Source organism: Emiliania huxleyi (assembly GCF_000372725.1).
Source record: "Emiliania huxleyi CCMP1516 unplaced genomic scaffold EMIHUscaffold_288, whole genome shotgun sequence".
Lineage (NCBI taxonomy): Eukaryota > Haptophyta > Isochrysidales > Noelaerhabdaceae > Emiliania > Emiliania huxleyi.
In genome coordinates, this window is record NW_005199870.1 from 120346 (window position 1) to 131774 (window position 11429).

General features: G+C 66.0%; 2 protein-coding genes across 2 annotated transcripts in view; one reads left to right on the forward strand and one right to left on the reverse strand.

Moving 5' to 3' along the window:
* The window catches only part of EMIHUDRAFT_239437 (hypothetical protein), a gene marked incomplete at both ends in the record, with an annotated part of 1325 nt that extends 708 nt beyond the window's left edge, over positions 1–617 (reverse strand). The window contains 2 exons of the mRNA XM_005775987.1: positions 40–389; positions 563–617. Of these exons, the coding sequence (XP_005776044.1) occupies positions 40–389; positions 563–617 (405 nt within the window). The remainder of the gene's footprint in view (positions 1–39; positions 390–562) is intronic.
* Positions 618–861: 244 nt separating this feature from the next.
* On the forward strand, positions 862–8077 carry EMIHUDRAFT_469488 (hypothetical protein; the record flags this gene model as incomplete). The annotated part of the gene is made up of 9 exons (XM_005775988.1): positions 862–936; positions 1007–1576; positions 1774–1909; positions 2092–2267; positions 2862–2960; positions 3220–3541; positions 3612–3803; positions 3943–4290; positions 7765–8077. The coding sequence occupies 8 exons, from the start codon at positions 862–864 to the stop codon at positions 4113–4115; spliced, it is 1743 nt and encodes a 580-aa protein (XP_005776045.1). The 3' UTR covers positions 4116–4290; positions 7765–8077.
* Positions 8078–11429: the final 3352 nt, after the last annotated feature.

The window sequence follows — 11429 nt, forward strand, 5'->3', positions numbered from 1 at the left end:
ACCGTGTGAGCCTAAGGAAGCGGCGTGCTCTGCCCGCACCGCCGCACCATCACGCGCCTTGCCTTGGAAGCTGCCTGCCTGGAGCCACACCTGGAACTTGCCGTGGTGCTCGGCGTCGTTGGTGTAGTCCTTGCGTTGCGGCATCGATGCGACCGACAAAGAGCCCGCTGGGGTCTCCCTTGCGATTGCCTCGGTGCCCCGCCAGCGTGCTTTTGTCATCATGCTGTCGTGCCTCTCCGCAGCCGCCACGCTTCCGCGGCCTCCGCCGCGGAAAGTGGCCCGCGCCTTCGCGAATCCCGTCTTGCGGCTTTTGCCGGATGCCCACCGCTTGGCCTCATTGCGGGGGCGGCCACCGGGCCGTGCCGTGGCCACCCCCGTAGCTCGCGAAGCTGCGAACCGGGCTGCGTCCACTGCGCCGCGCCGGCGCGCCGCGACCGTCGGCCCCCGGACTCGGTTCTTCGCGGCCTGCGCCGGAGAGTTGGCGGTCGTGCGCTGGGTGGTGATCGTCATCTGTCTGCTCTGCTGTGCTTCTCGCTCGTGCGTCCTTGGAAGTTGTGCTGACCTCCTTTCACCTCCTGCTCTCCTTTGTCGGTCGATAGAAATAAAAATTCGCTCATGTTTGTGGAGAGTTCTTCGTGGGTGTGGCGGCGACTAAGATGATACCCAGAGGGCTAGATCTAAATCTGCAGGCCATGTGTCCAGATGTCACAGATAACACTCAGCGAGAACCCACAGATTGCGAGCGCCGACAACACGCCTTCCGTGGAGAAGAATGCCGCCGCGTTTCTTGCTTCGCCTGCGCGGCTTCGTGTCTCCGCTGCGCGGGGACCCACCGGGCTGCCGGCTGGGTCTCTGCCCCCGATGTCCGGCTGGGGCGACCTGTTCAAGGACAAGTATGAGGAGCGCATCGACGAGTCGACCGGCGAGACCATCATGGTGCACGCACGCTCCGCCCGCACTCCCGTGCACGCCCGCCACTCAGCCGTCGACGCGCTGCCCTATGCAGGTGGAGAAGGGCACGAAGCACCACAAGCTGGACGCGCAGGGCAACATAGTCGATCCCGACGCTGCTCCCGCGCCGAGCCCCTTTGCCGCCGCGTTCGCTGGCGGCGGCGGCAGCAGCGGCGGCAGCGGCGGCTTCCAATTCGGCGGAGCTCCAGCTGGCGGAGGCGGCGGCTGCACGTTTGGTGGTGCGCCCTCCTCCGCAGGCAGCGGCGGCTTCCAGTTTGGCGGTGCGCCCGCCAGCAGCGGCGGCGGGTTCACGTTTGGTGGCGGCGCTCCTGCAGCGGCCAACGGCGGCGGTGGTTTTGTCTTTGGCGGAGGCGCGGCAGCGCCCGCAGCAGCACCAGCGGCGGCGGCGACGGCGACGGCACGGTCCAAGCGCCCCGCGGAGGAGGCGCCGGCCTCAGTCGCCAAGCGCGGCCGCACCAACGCGCTCGTGCGGACGGGGAACGAGAGCGGCGAGCTGCTGATCGCCGGAAACGGGGACTGCGGGCAACTGGGATTTGGCGACGAGGGCAAGCGCGACAGCGTGAAGCTGCTGCTGCTGCCGATCGCGGCGGCGCAGATCTGCCAGGTGGGGTGGGCCCGGGGTAGGAGTCCGTCGGCGTGCGCCTGCGGGACGGGACTTCCGGTGGCGGTGTGGCGTGCAGTGTGGCGTGCAGTGTGGCGTGGAGTGTGGCGTGGAGTGTGGCGCGCAGTGTGGCTTGCGCGCGTGCGGTTTGGTGTGCGCTGCCTGGCTGCCGCGAAGCCCCGGCGTGCTCGTTGCCTCAGGTGGCGTGCGGAGGGCTGCACAGCATCGCGCTCGGGCTGGACGGGCGGCTCTGGTCGTGGGGCTGCAACGACGACGAGGTGCTCGGCAGGCCGGGCGAGGAGGCGGAGCCGCGCGAGGTCGGTGGCGAGCTAGCAGGTGGCGGGAGGGAGGGGGGGGAGGGGGGAGGGGGGAGGGGAGGGGAGGCTGGTGACGCGTCCCGGTGTGTGGTCGGCCAGGCGTGCCGGTGAAGAGTGGTGACTTGCCAACCCTGACCCTGACCCTGACCCTAACCCTAACCCTGACCCTAACCCTGACCCTAACCCTAACCCTAACCCCAGGCGTGCCGGTGAAGAGTGTGACTTGCGGCGACAACCACTCGGCCGCCCTGGCGCGGGACGGCCGCGTCTTCACCTGGGGCACCTACAAGGACTCGAACGGGTACATCGGCTACTCCCCCGACCTCGCAAAGGCGGGCAGGGCACCCTTTGCCCGCCCCCTGCCCTTGGGCCGAGGGGTGAGCTTGCTTGCGAGGTGGAGTAGGCCGACCAGCCGCGGCGCGTCCTTCCCGGCGTGACTGCGCGCGCCATCGCCTCGGGCACCGACCACACGGTCGTCGTGTCTGCGGACGGGTACGAGGCGCGCGGCGGCCCTAGGAAGCCAGAGCAGCCAGCAGCAGAGCAGCCAGCAGCAGAGCAGCCAGCAGCAGAGCAGGCAGGGGCAGAGCAGCCAGCAGCAGAGCAGCCAGCAGCAGCAGGCCACAGAGCAGTGGCGCGGGCCGCACAACAACCTCTTTCCGCACACCACGACCCGCGAACCACGACCCGCGAGCCACGAGCCGCGAGCCGCGAGCCGCGAGCCGCGAGCCGCCGTCCGCCAGGTGTACGCGTGGGGCTGCAACGAGAGCGGCCAGGCGATGCACGAGGAGGAGTGGCCGACCGAGAAGGCGGACAAGAAGAAGTTCACTGCGCCGGGCGCGCCTCGCTCGCTGCGGCTGCCCGCCCCTCCCGGCACCAGCCTGTACGAGCGGCACGCGAGGGCAGCCACACGCCGCCGCCCCTCGCCGAGCGAGACGCGGCACCGCCGGACGCGGCGCTGGCTCGCTCTGTAGGTGCTCAACGAGAACTTTCGCGATTGGGTCAAGGCGCGGCTCAAGGAGGACGCGGCGTGGGACGCGACTGAGGCGGCGACGCTGTACCTCGAGCACCGGGTGCGAGATATGGGGAGATATGGGGAGATATGGGGAGACTGAGGCGGCGACGCTGTACCTCGAGCACCGGGTGCGAGATATGGGGAGATATGGGGAGATATGGGGAGACTGAGGCGGCGACGCTGTACCTCGAGCACCGGGTGCGAGATATGGGGAGACACAGCAGAGACACGGCCGAGACACAGCCGAGATGTGGATGAGATCTGGACGAGATCTGGGGCGAGCCTCCACATGGCGCCGGCTGACCTGGCGCCCGCAGGCGGCCATCTCCGAGCGGCAGGCGGAGGAGTTTAAATTCGACGACCGGCTGCAGATCAAGGCGGCGTTTGCAGGCGCCCTTTCGCATCCTCCTTTCCCTCCCCTGCCCCGCCTTCGCCCGACCTCGCCCCCCTCCCCTCTCCCCCTCCCCCCTCCGCCAGGCGCGTACCACACCTTCCTGCTGACCGAGTGCGAGAACGTCTACTCGTGCGGCCTCAACAACATGGGCCAGCTCGGCCTCGGCTCGCTCGACCCAAACAAGACGAGCACCCCGACCCTGCTCGGCGGCCTGCAGGGGCTCGGCGTCTGCATGCTCGCCGGGGGCGAGCTCGGGCCTCTGGTCCGCTCCGCCAGGCGCAGAGAGGCGTGACACGAGCCGACACCCCGCGCTAGGCGAGCACCACTCCCTCGCACTCACCACTCGCGGCGATGTCTACGCCTTCGGGCGCGGCGACAACCACCAGCTCGGCTTGGGCGATGGCGTCCAGCAGCAGCCGACGCCGACGCTCGTGGCGGCGCTCTGCGGCGTCGCCGGCCACAAGATCGTGTGCGGCCACTCTCACAACCTGGTCGTCTCGCGCTCGGGCGAGACGTAGCCGAGATGTCGCCGAGATACCGCCGAGTTGCAGCTTCTCACACACGGTTCGGGCGAGTCGCGCCCCTCCTCCCTCCTCCCTCTCTCCCACCCCCCCTTCACCCTCTCACCGGGGCGGTCTCCGTGCAGGCGACCTGTACGCGTGGGGCGTCGGCGACATGGGCCAGCTCTGCACGGGCCGCGGCGAGGACGAGACCGCCCCGACGCTGGTTGAGGGGCCTGAGCTGGCGAGCCGCGCGGTGCTCGACGCGAGCACGGGCGGGCAGCACTCCGTGCTCGTGGGCATGCCGCGACCCAGCTGAGTCGGTCGCGGCCGGGCCCTCAACGCACCGGGCGAGGGCAGTGATGGGCCCAGAGGAACACCTCTTTAGTCTTTACATCCCCCCCCACGCGCGCGCCACACCGCAATATATTGATACTGAAAACACCACATGCGCGCGTCGTCCGTTACACAGATCGGTCTCTGACAGATGTCGGGGCGCGATTACCATGTTCAAACTCCGCACTTTAATTCGAACTTTCTCGCCTCGGCTCGTGGGGCTCGGGAGTAGTCAAGCAGGTGTGCGGGGTGGGCGGGAGGGGGCCTGGGAGCATTTTTTTGCATTTCCGAGGCGAGCGTGGGCCGTGGTGGGCCCCTCCGGGCCTCTCTCAGCAGCACGGAAAGTAGCGCGCGACAGAGCGCTGTTCTCGGCCCCCTGAGCGTATTGGGACGAGCCAGACTAGCATGCACATCGCCTTGGCACGTAGGACGCACGACTTACCCACGCACACCCCGGTGACAATCTTGGAAATCTCCCGACAATCTCCCCAAATCTCCTCCCGCTCTCGCGAGTAGCGCGGCGCAGCGGGGCGCGTTGATGTCGATGAATGCAGTGTGGACTCCTTTTCGACACTCTCTAGCACCGGTGAACACACAGGCGTTGCTTCCGAGGTGGTAAAAATCTGTGAATGCCCGCCGAAGTTGTCGCGGTTTTCCGACTTGTCTCGTGCTCGAGCCATGCCGAAAAGAGCGGGCGCAGGCCTGGGACAGCGTCGCAAAAGCGGCCAAGGAGTCCGTCCCGGCTCCAGGCCAGGACCAGATCGCCGCTCGGTACCGCCAGTTTGCGACTCTGTGCCTGCGCAGTCGTCGCTATCTCACGCTTCCGATCTCGTCACAACAGGCGCCCTCGCCGAGTGCAACGTCCTCGCGGCCGCAAAGCCGTGCTGGCTCGCGCAGAGTCGGCGTCGCAAAGAACCTGAGAGCACCGCGGCATGCTACGGTTGGCGACGTCCTCGGCGAGGCCATGGAGCTGCATAGCACGAGCGACGAGGGCCGCCGCGACGGGATCTACAACCAGAGAGAGCACGGACGCCGAGGATCGCTCTCCCGTGCAGCGCCGCAGCGGCTCGTCGGCGGCTCGTCGGCTGCGGCCTCGAACGGAGATCGCATGGAGGTTGACGAGGAACCTCGCGCGGCGCAGCTGCCGATGACTGGCGAAATGGACGTAGACGGCAGTGATGACGACGACGACGTCGACTCAGAGGCGGAAGGGGAGGCGGCGGAGGAGGCGGAGGCGGCGGCGGCGGACGCTGCCACGGCCGCGCAGCAGCACGACGGAGGCGCGACCGAGTCGCCGGTGTCATCGATCGCCGAGACGCGGTCCCGGCTCCTGAAGGACCGCGTCGCGGAGATCACCTACCGCGACGAGCCCGGCGTCTACCTCGCTCTGGTTACGGAGACTCCAGCCGCCAGGGCAAACAAGGTCAGCCACCTTTGGCTACACGAGGTGCTGGATGGGTCGGACCTCTACATCATGGATCCGTGGAACCGCGGCGAGTCAAAGACTCCGATCCGCAAGGTGGCCGAGCCGCTGTCGAGCGTGGAAGAGCTGCTGCCCGCCGAGGCCGGGCAAGCTTTGGCGGGCGAGGCGCTACGTCTTGCTCTGGACGCGATCCGGAGCGACCCCGGCGCGCGGCTCCAGCCCGGCACCCTCCGCGTGTGGCGTCGGGCACGCGCAGACCCTCCCTCCTCCGCCACCGCTACTGGCACCTCCGCCTCCGCCGCCACTCTCAACCGCGCGGCCGCCACCAGCTCTGCCAGCTCCGCCGCCGCCACTTCCTCCGCCGCGGCCTCTAGCTCCACCACGGATGCGGCCTCTAGCGGTGCTGCTGGCTCCGCCCAGGCCGGTTCGTCTACCGTCTCCTCAGAAGCTGGGCTCGGCATCTCGTGGACAGAGCTTAGAGCCGACGCTCTACGGCCGGGCGACCCAGCGTCGCTCGAGCTGCCCCGTGCCGACGGACAGGTACGACGAGCACTTGAACGACATCATTGTGCATAACATGCAGGACCTCTCACCGTGGGCCGACAGCCAGGACGTGCAGGCGAGGGCGCCGATCTCGGGGATGACGATTCGCGCCGGATCGCTCTTCAACCGCTTCAAATCGGGAGCCCCCACCGGGTGGGTGGCGAAGCTGTTCGCGGGCGAGGCACCGACGGAGCGCAAGCTGGTCATGCAGCGCTTTACCGACGGCAGCGAGTTTGGCGGGCACTGGCACCAGCTCCTCTTCTTCGTCGACCAGAGACGGGTGCTCTACCACGAGCCCTATGGCGGCGCAATCGACTCGGGCATCGCGTCTTGCTTCCACCGGAGCCCCGGGCCTGCCGCCGGCTGGGCGCTGGAGGTGGTGGATGTGCAGCTGCAGTCTTGCACTCACGAGTGCGCGCTCTGGGTGGACTTTGTCGCGGAGGTGGCTGTCGACTACGTGAGGAGCGACCTGACTCGCTCCTTCAGCGAGTACCTTCGCGGGTGCGCTCTCCCTGTGTGTGTGTGTGCATGCCTGCGATAAGGCTGACCGGTGTCGCGCCGCCCCCGCAGGCGTGAGGAGATCACCCCGCTCAACGGCATGCGGCGGACTTGCACGGCGATGAAGACGGCGAAGGCAAAAAACAACGCCTTCGTCGCACAGCGCCGAAACGACGTGCGCACGCTGTTACGTCTAGCCTATGTCCAGCGCCAACTGCCGCACACAGGCTCCGCAACGCTGACCGCCTTTGGCGCAGCGGCGGAGCAGGAGCCTGCCGAGGACACAGACTCGGACTTTGAGATGTTGACCTAGACCGACGTGTGATTCAGATAGTTGTCTTCAGATGTGTGTGTGATTCAGATGTGTGTGCGTGTGATTTTCGGCACGGGTATAGATTAGAAGGAACGTATCGTCACACACACCCTCTTTGAGAGAGGGACACAGCGTGGTGCACAGTAGCGGGCTAGCTTCTACAGAGGCAACCGGTCCGATGGCGAGCGTTTCGCTCGCCCTGATGCGCATGAGCGACGTGGAAGCTCTCGACCGGCGCAGATGCCACGGGCGACACCAATCCCAGCCTCAAAAGGCGAGGAGGGCTGGTGGAGTGCCCAGACGGCAGTGGCTTCCGAAGAACTTTTTGCGGGTGACGCAAAGGATCCGAGGAGAGAGCACCTCGGCTGCCGGCGAGGCATCCGCCCCGCGCCCACACATCTGATGGAAAGTGCGAAGAGGCGGTGGCGGCAGGCTAGCCACCGGTGGGGCACACGGAGCGATATGGCGTTCGGCTGCGATTTGAGTGCAACCGGGTGACGCATCTCCTCCACAGAGACGCGGGGACGGCGTGCCTGCGAGGCGCCCGATATGCGCCAACGGACCCAATGGAAAGTGCGAAGCGAGCACTCGACGGCTCGCAGCCTGTGGACGGAGCACGAGAGCTCGAACCTCGCACTCTCGTGCAAAATCGGCACCTCGGAGCGCCTTTTTCACACCGCATTCGAGCCCATGAAAACAACAATGTACCCCAAGCAGCACGATCACGCCTCGCACCGGTGCGGTGGTGCCGGGCGGCTCTAGGGGGTCAGGCTGGCTGCATGGCACCACCCGTAGCCCGTTTTGCTGCCCTGGCATCACCCGGAGGGGGGATTGAACATGGTAGCGCGTGTGTTCTCTCATGCTACTTAACACGTACGTACGACTCCAGCTGATAGTGATTAGTGTGATGTACCATGGGACTCGAGCGCCATGGGAAAGCAGCGTCCGAGAGTTGCTTTTCGCGCGGCCCCGCTCACGCGCGGATGCCGTCGCTGGTCGAGATCGCACGCATCGGGGGCTGGCCGTCCTCCCTGGCCACCGGCACCGCCCCTCCGGCCTGCTGGTGACGGTCTGACGCCTTCTTGAAGTACTCGGCCGAGCCTCCCGCCTCCTCGCTCGCAGCGTCGATGCCGAGCGCAGAGCGCATCGAGGCGGAGAGGTAGCGCGGCGGCGAGTTCTGGTCCATGTCCTGGAAGGCGCAGAGGTAGACGGTGTCGAGGATGGCCTCGAAGACGTTGGAGATGCCCGACGCGACGAACCACGCGATGACAAACACGGCGGCGGCGGAGTAGAGCGGCGAGTGGCTCGCCGTGAAGTCGTCGAGCGAGTCGAGGTAGAGGAAGCAACAGGCGGAGGCGAGGAAGGGGGTGGAGAGGCCGAGCAGCACGCCGCAGAGCAGCCGCTTGACGAGCGAGTTGATCGCGGTCTGCGCCGGGTACTTGACGATCAGCCCAAACGTGTCTCGGCAGGCGACGCAGAAGCTCGTGCCGTCGATGGCGATGTGCACGTACGCATAGTACGACACAAACTCGACACACTTTTCGAGGCACCAGAGGGCGCACATGGCGCACTTGAAGAGGAAGCGGACGAGGAAGTTGCGGTCCGCCTTCGTCTGCTTGGTGGCCGCGTGGACCGCGTACAGCACGAGCCGGAGCAGCTGGCAAATGGTGATGCAGGCGGAGCCAAACGCGAGCGAGCCGAGGTGGCGCGTGGACACGGTCCAGGCGGCGTCGAGCAGCTTTGGGAAGCCGAGGCCGGAGGACCAGCCGCGGCAACACTTTGCGGCGCCGCAGCAGCCGTCCTTCTCCACGTTGGTGGTGACGAACCAGTAGGCGACCGCGGCGGCCATCGTGGTGTAGTCGCACGCCTTGATGAACTGGATCGCCCACAGCGTGCCGGCGACGTGCGCGAGGGCGAGCAGTGTGGTGGTCGAGCCGCCTCCCCAGACGGGCGGGTAGGAGATGACCGCGAGGCCGAAGACGCCGTACACGAGCCAGGCGGCCTGGAAGCCGAGCTCGACGAACGGCCAGATCATGAGCGACGGCAGCGTCGAGAAGACCTTCGTCGCCTCCTCGGTGATGGCCACCGCCCTGCGGATGGCGCGCCACGAGGCGCAGAACCAGAGCAGCATGACCAGCGTGGCCGCGATGGAGAGGACGGCAAAGACGACGTACCAGTCCTTGGACAGCGAGCCGGCCGGCACGAGCAGCGACTCCGCCTGCGCGGACGCGATGGCGGCGGTGTCGTTGCTGGCGACGGCGCCGAGGGCGTCCTCAAAGGTGGAGTACGCGTCGGTTGGGACGTCGAGCCAGCCGGCGTGCACGCACAGGATGGCGGAGAGCAGGACCATGCCGCCGAGCAGCAGCGCGAGCAGCGACCAGATCACCACGCCCGCGAAGAGGGAGAGCAGCACCGCGTAGATGAAGCCGAGCGCCACCGGCAGCGCCACGCCAAGCGCCAGCACGACCCGCCACGAGGCGGCGATGGAGTCCCACATGCGCAGCGTGAGCGCGACGTACTGCGCAAGCTTGCGCGTGAGCGCGTCCGTCGTCTCGTCGCCGTCGGCCGGGAGGAAGGTCTGCGCCGTCTCGACCCGCACCGCAACCTCGCACGCCTTCTCCTGCGCGTCGCAGACGGCGCTGCCGGTGTCCTCGGCGCACACCTCCCACGTCTCGCGCTCGTCGGCTCGCGACGGGATCACGGCGCACTCGGTCACGTTGATGGCGAGCGCGCTCATGGCATACGAGCAGTTGGGAGAGACGCACAGAACCTGCTCGGGCGCCGCAAAGGTGTTGCCGAGAGGGAGGCAGCGCCCGTACAGGTTGGCCGTGCGGAAGGTGTAGGTAAACTCGGGCGTGGTGTAGTTCCAGCTGGAATCGTCCTTGACGGCGTCTCCGGTGGGGTAGTCCGCGCCGCCGTACACGCTCAGGGCGGACTCGGAGAGCGACAGGCCGTCTGGGCACTCGGCGACGCAGAGCGACGTGAATTTGAGCTTGTAGTACTCCCAGAATGGAAGGCTGCTGGCCTCGGCCACCTGGCTCGCAAAGTCAGCGTCGAGCGTCGGGTACAGCGCACGCGGGAGGTCCTCCGTCGCCGAGCCGGGCTGCCCGCAGAACTGTCCATACTCGTCCCGCGGGTACCTCAGGATGTTGACGATGTCGGGCTCCTTGATCACCGACATGACGGTGACGGAGATCATCGCACCCCAGGTGGCGAGCAGCAGGAGCAGGCAGAGCACATCCGTGCAGCCGCGGTCGGAGCGTTTCGCGTAGACCGCGTCTCCGCCCATCTTCGCCATGTGCTCAGCAATGAGCGTCACAGGAGCCGCCCTCCCGCTCAAAGCGGGCGCGGGTTTGGAAGAAATCGTGCTGGAATTCGCGCAGAGAACGATCCCATCCCTAGAAGAGAACGACGCGACAGAGGAGGAAGTGACAAGGGAGAGAGCGACGAGAGTGGGACGGCCGCGAGGTGGCACGAAGGTTGAAGCGAGAATCGGAGAGGGACTGCGAAGAGAGATAGGAAGAGGCAGACTCCCTAGGGTAGGCGACGGCTAGCGCATCACACTCCTCTCCTTAAAATCCCTGTGTGGTGGCGGCGTGCCGTTCTCCCATCCCTCCCTTGGGTTGTCTGTTTTCTTTCTTTCTTTCGATCCCATCCCTCCCTTGGGTTGTCCGTTTTCTTTCTTTTTCAGGGGCAACGATCGCAAGGTGCTAAATAAATGGAAAGAGGAGGGTGATGTTCCCGGGCATTCACACTATATTCCTCTGAGATAATATTATATTTCGCCGCCACCGCGGCGCGCGCGTTTATCCGCGCGCTATATTAGTAGAGCCAAACTTGTGTTCTTGTTTTGGATCAAACTTGTTACAGCGAACACGATGCGGCCTCTGCCTAGCTTCCTGCTCCTATGCGCGAGCTACGGCGTGACCGCTATCGATAATGACTTCTCTACCGGGAAGAACGGCCTCGACTACTGCATCGCCGAGGCCGACACCACCAGCGACATGACAGCGTCGACCACCATGGCAGCTCCAACGTGTGCGCTACCATGGACAAGTCTTGCACCCTATATGTCAGCAAGAAATCGCTGCGAGTGAGAGGAAGGTCGCTGTTCGAAACCTATATAGCATACCGGGGGAATTAGACACCACAGATACGCACACACCGACGCCCGAAGTGCCAAGAAGGACGTCACATTAGTACGAAACCTCAGAAGGCCATGGGCGCCGAGAGAACATTCCCCCGAGAGGACAAAAAGAAAAGACTAACCCGAACCTCCTTCCCTGGTTCCCCCCGACAAATGCCGCCGTTCTCCGGGCATGCTATCCTGTGTAAGCAGGGCAGGTGGGGGAGGGGGGCAGTCCCTTTGACGTATGTATCTCTGGGTTCTGTCTCGAGGTTCTGTCTCTAGCGTCGGAGGCAAGGCAGAAGATAAGAATATTCAATTTTGAAGGTTTGAGCCCCCCTCCTCCCCCGGGCCCCCGAATCGAGATTGGAGATTGGAGATTGGAGATGGACGA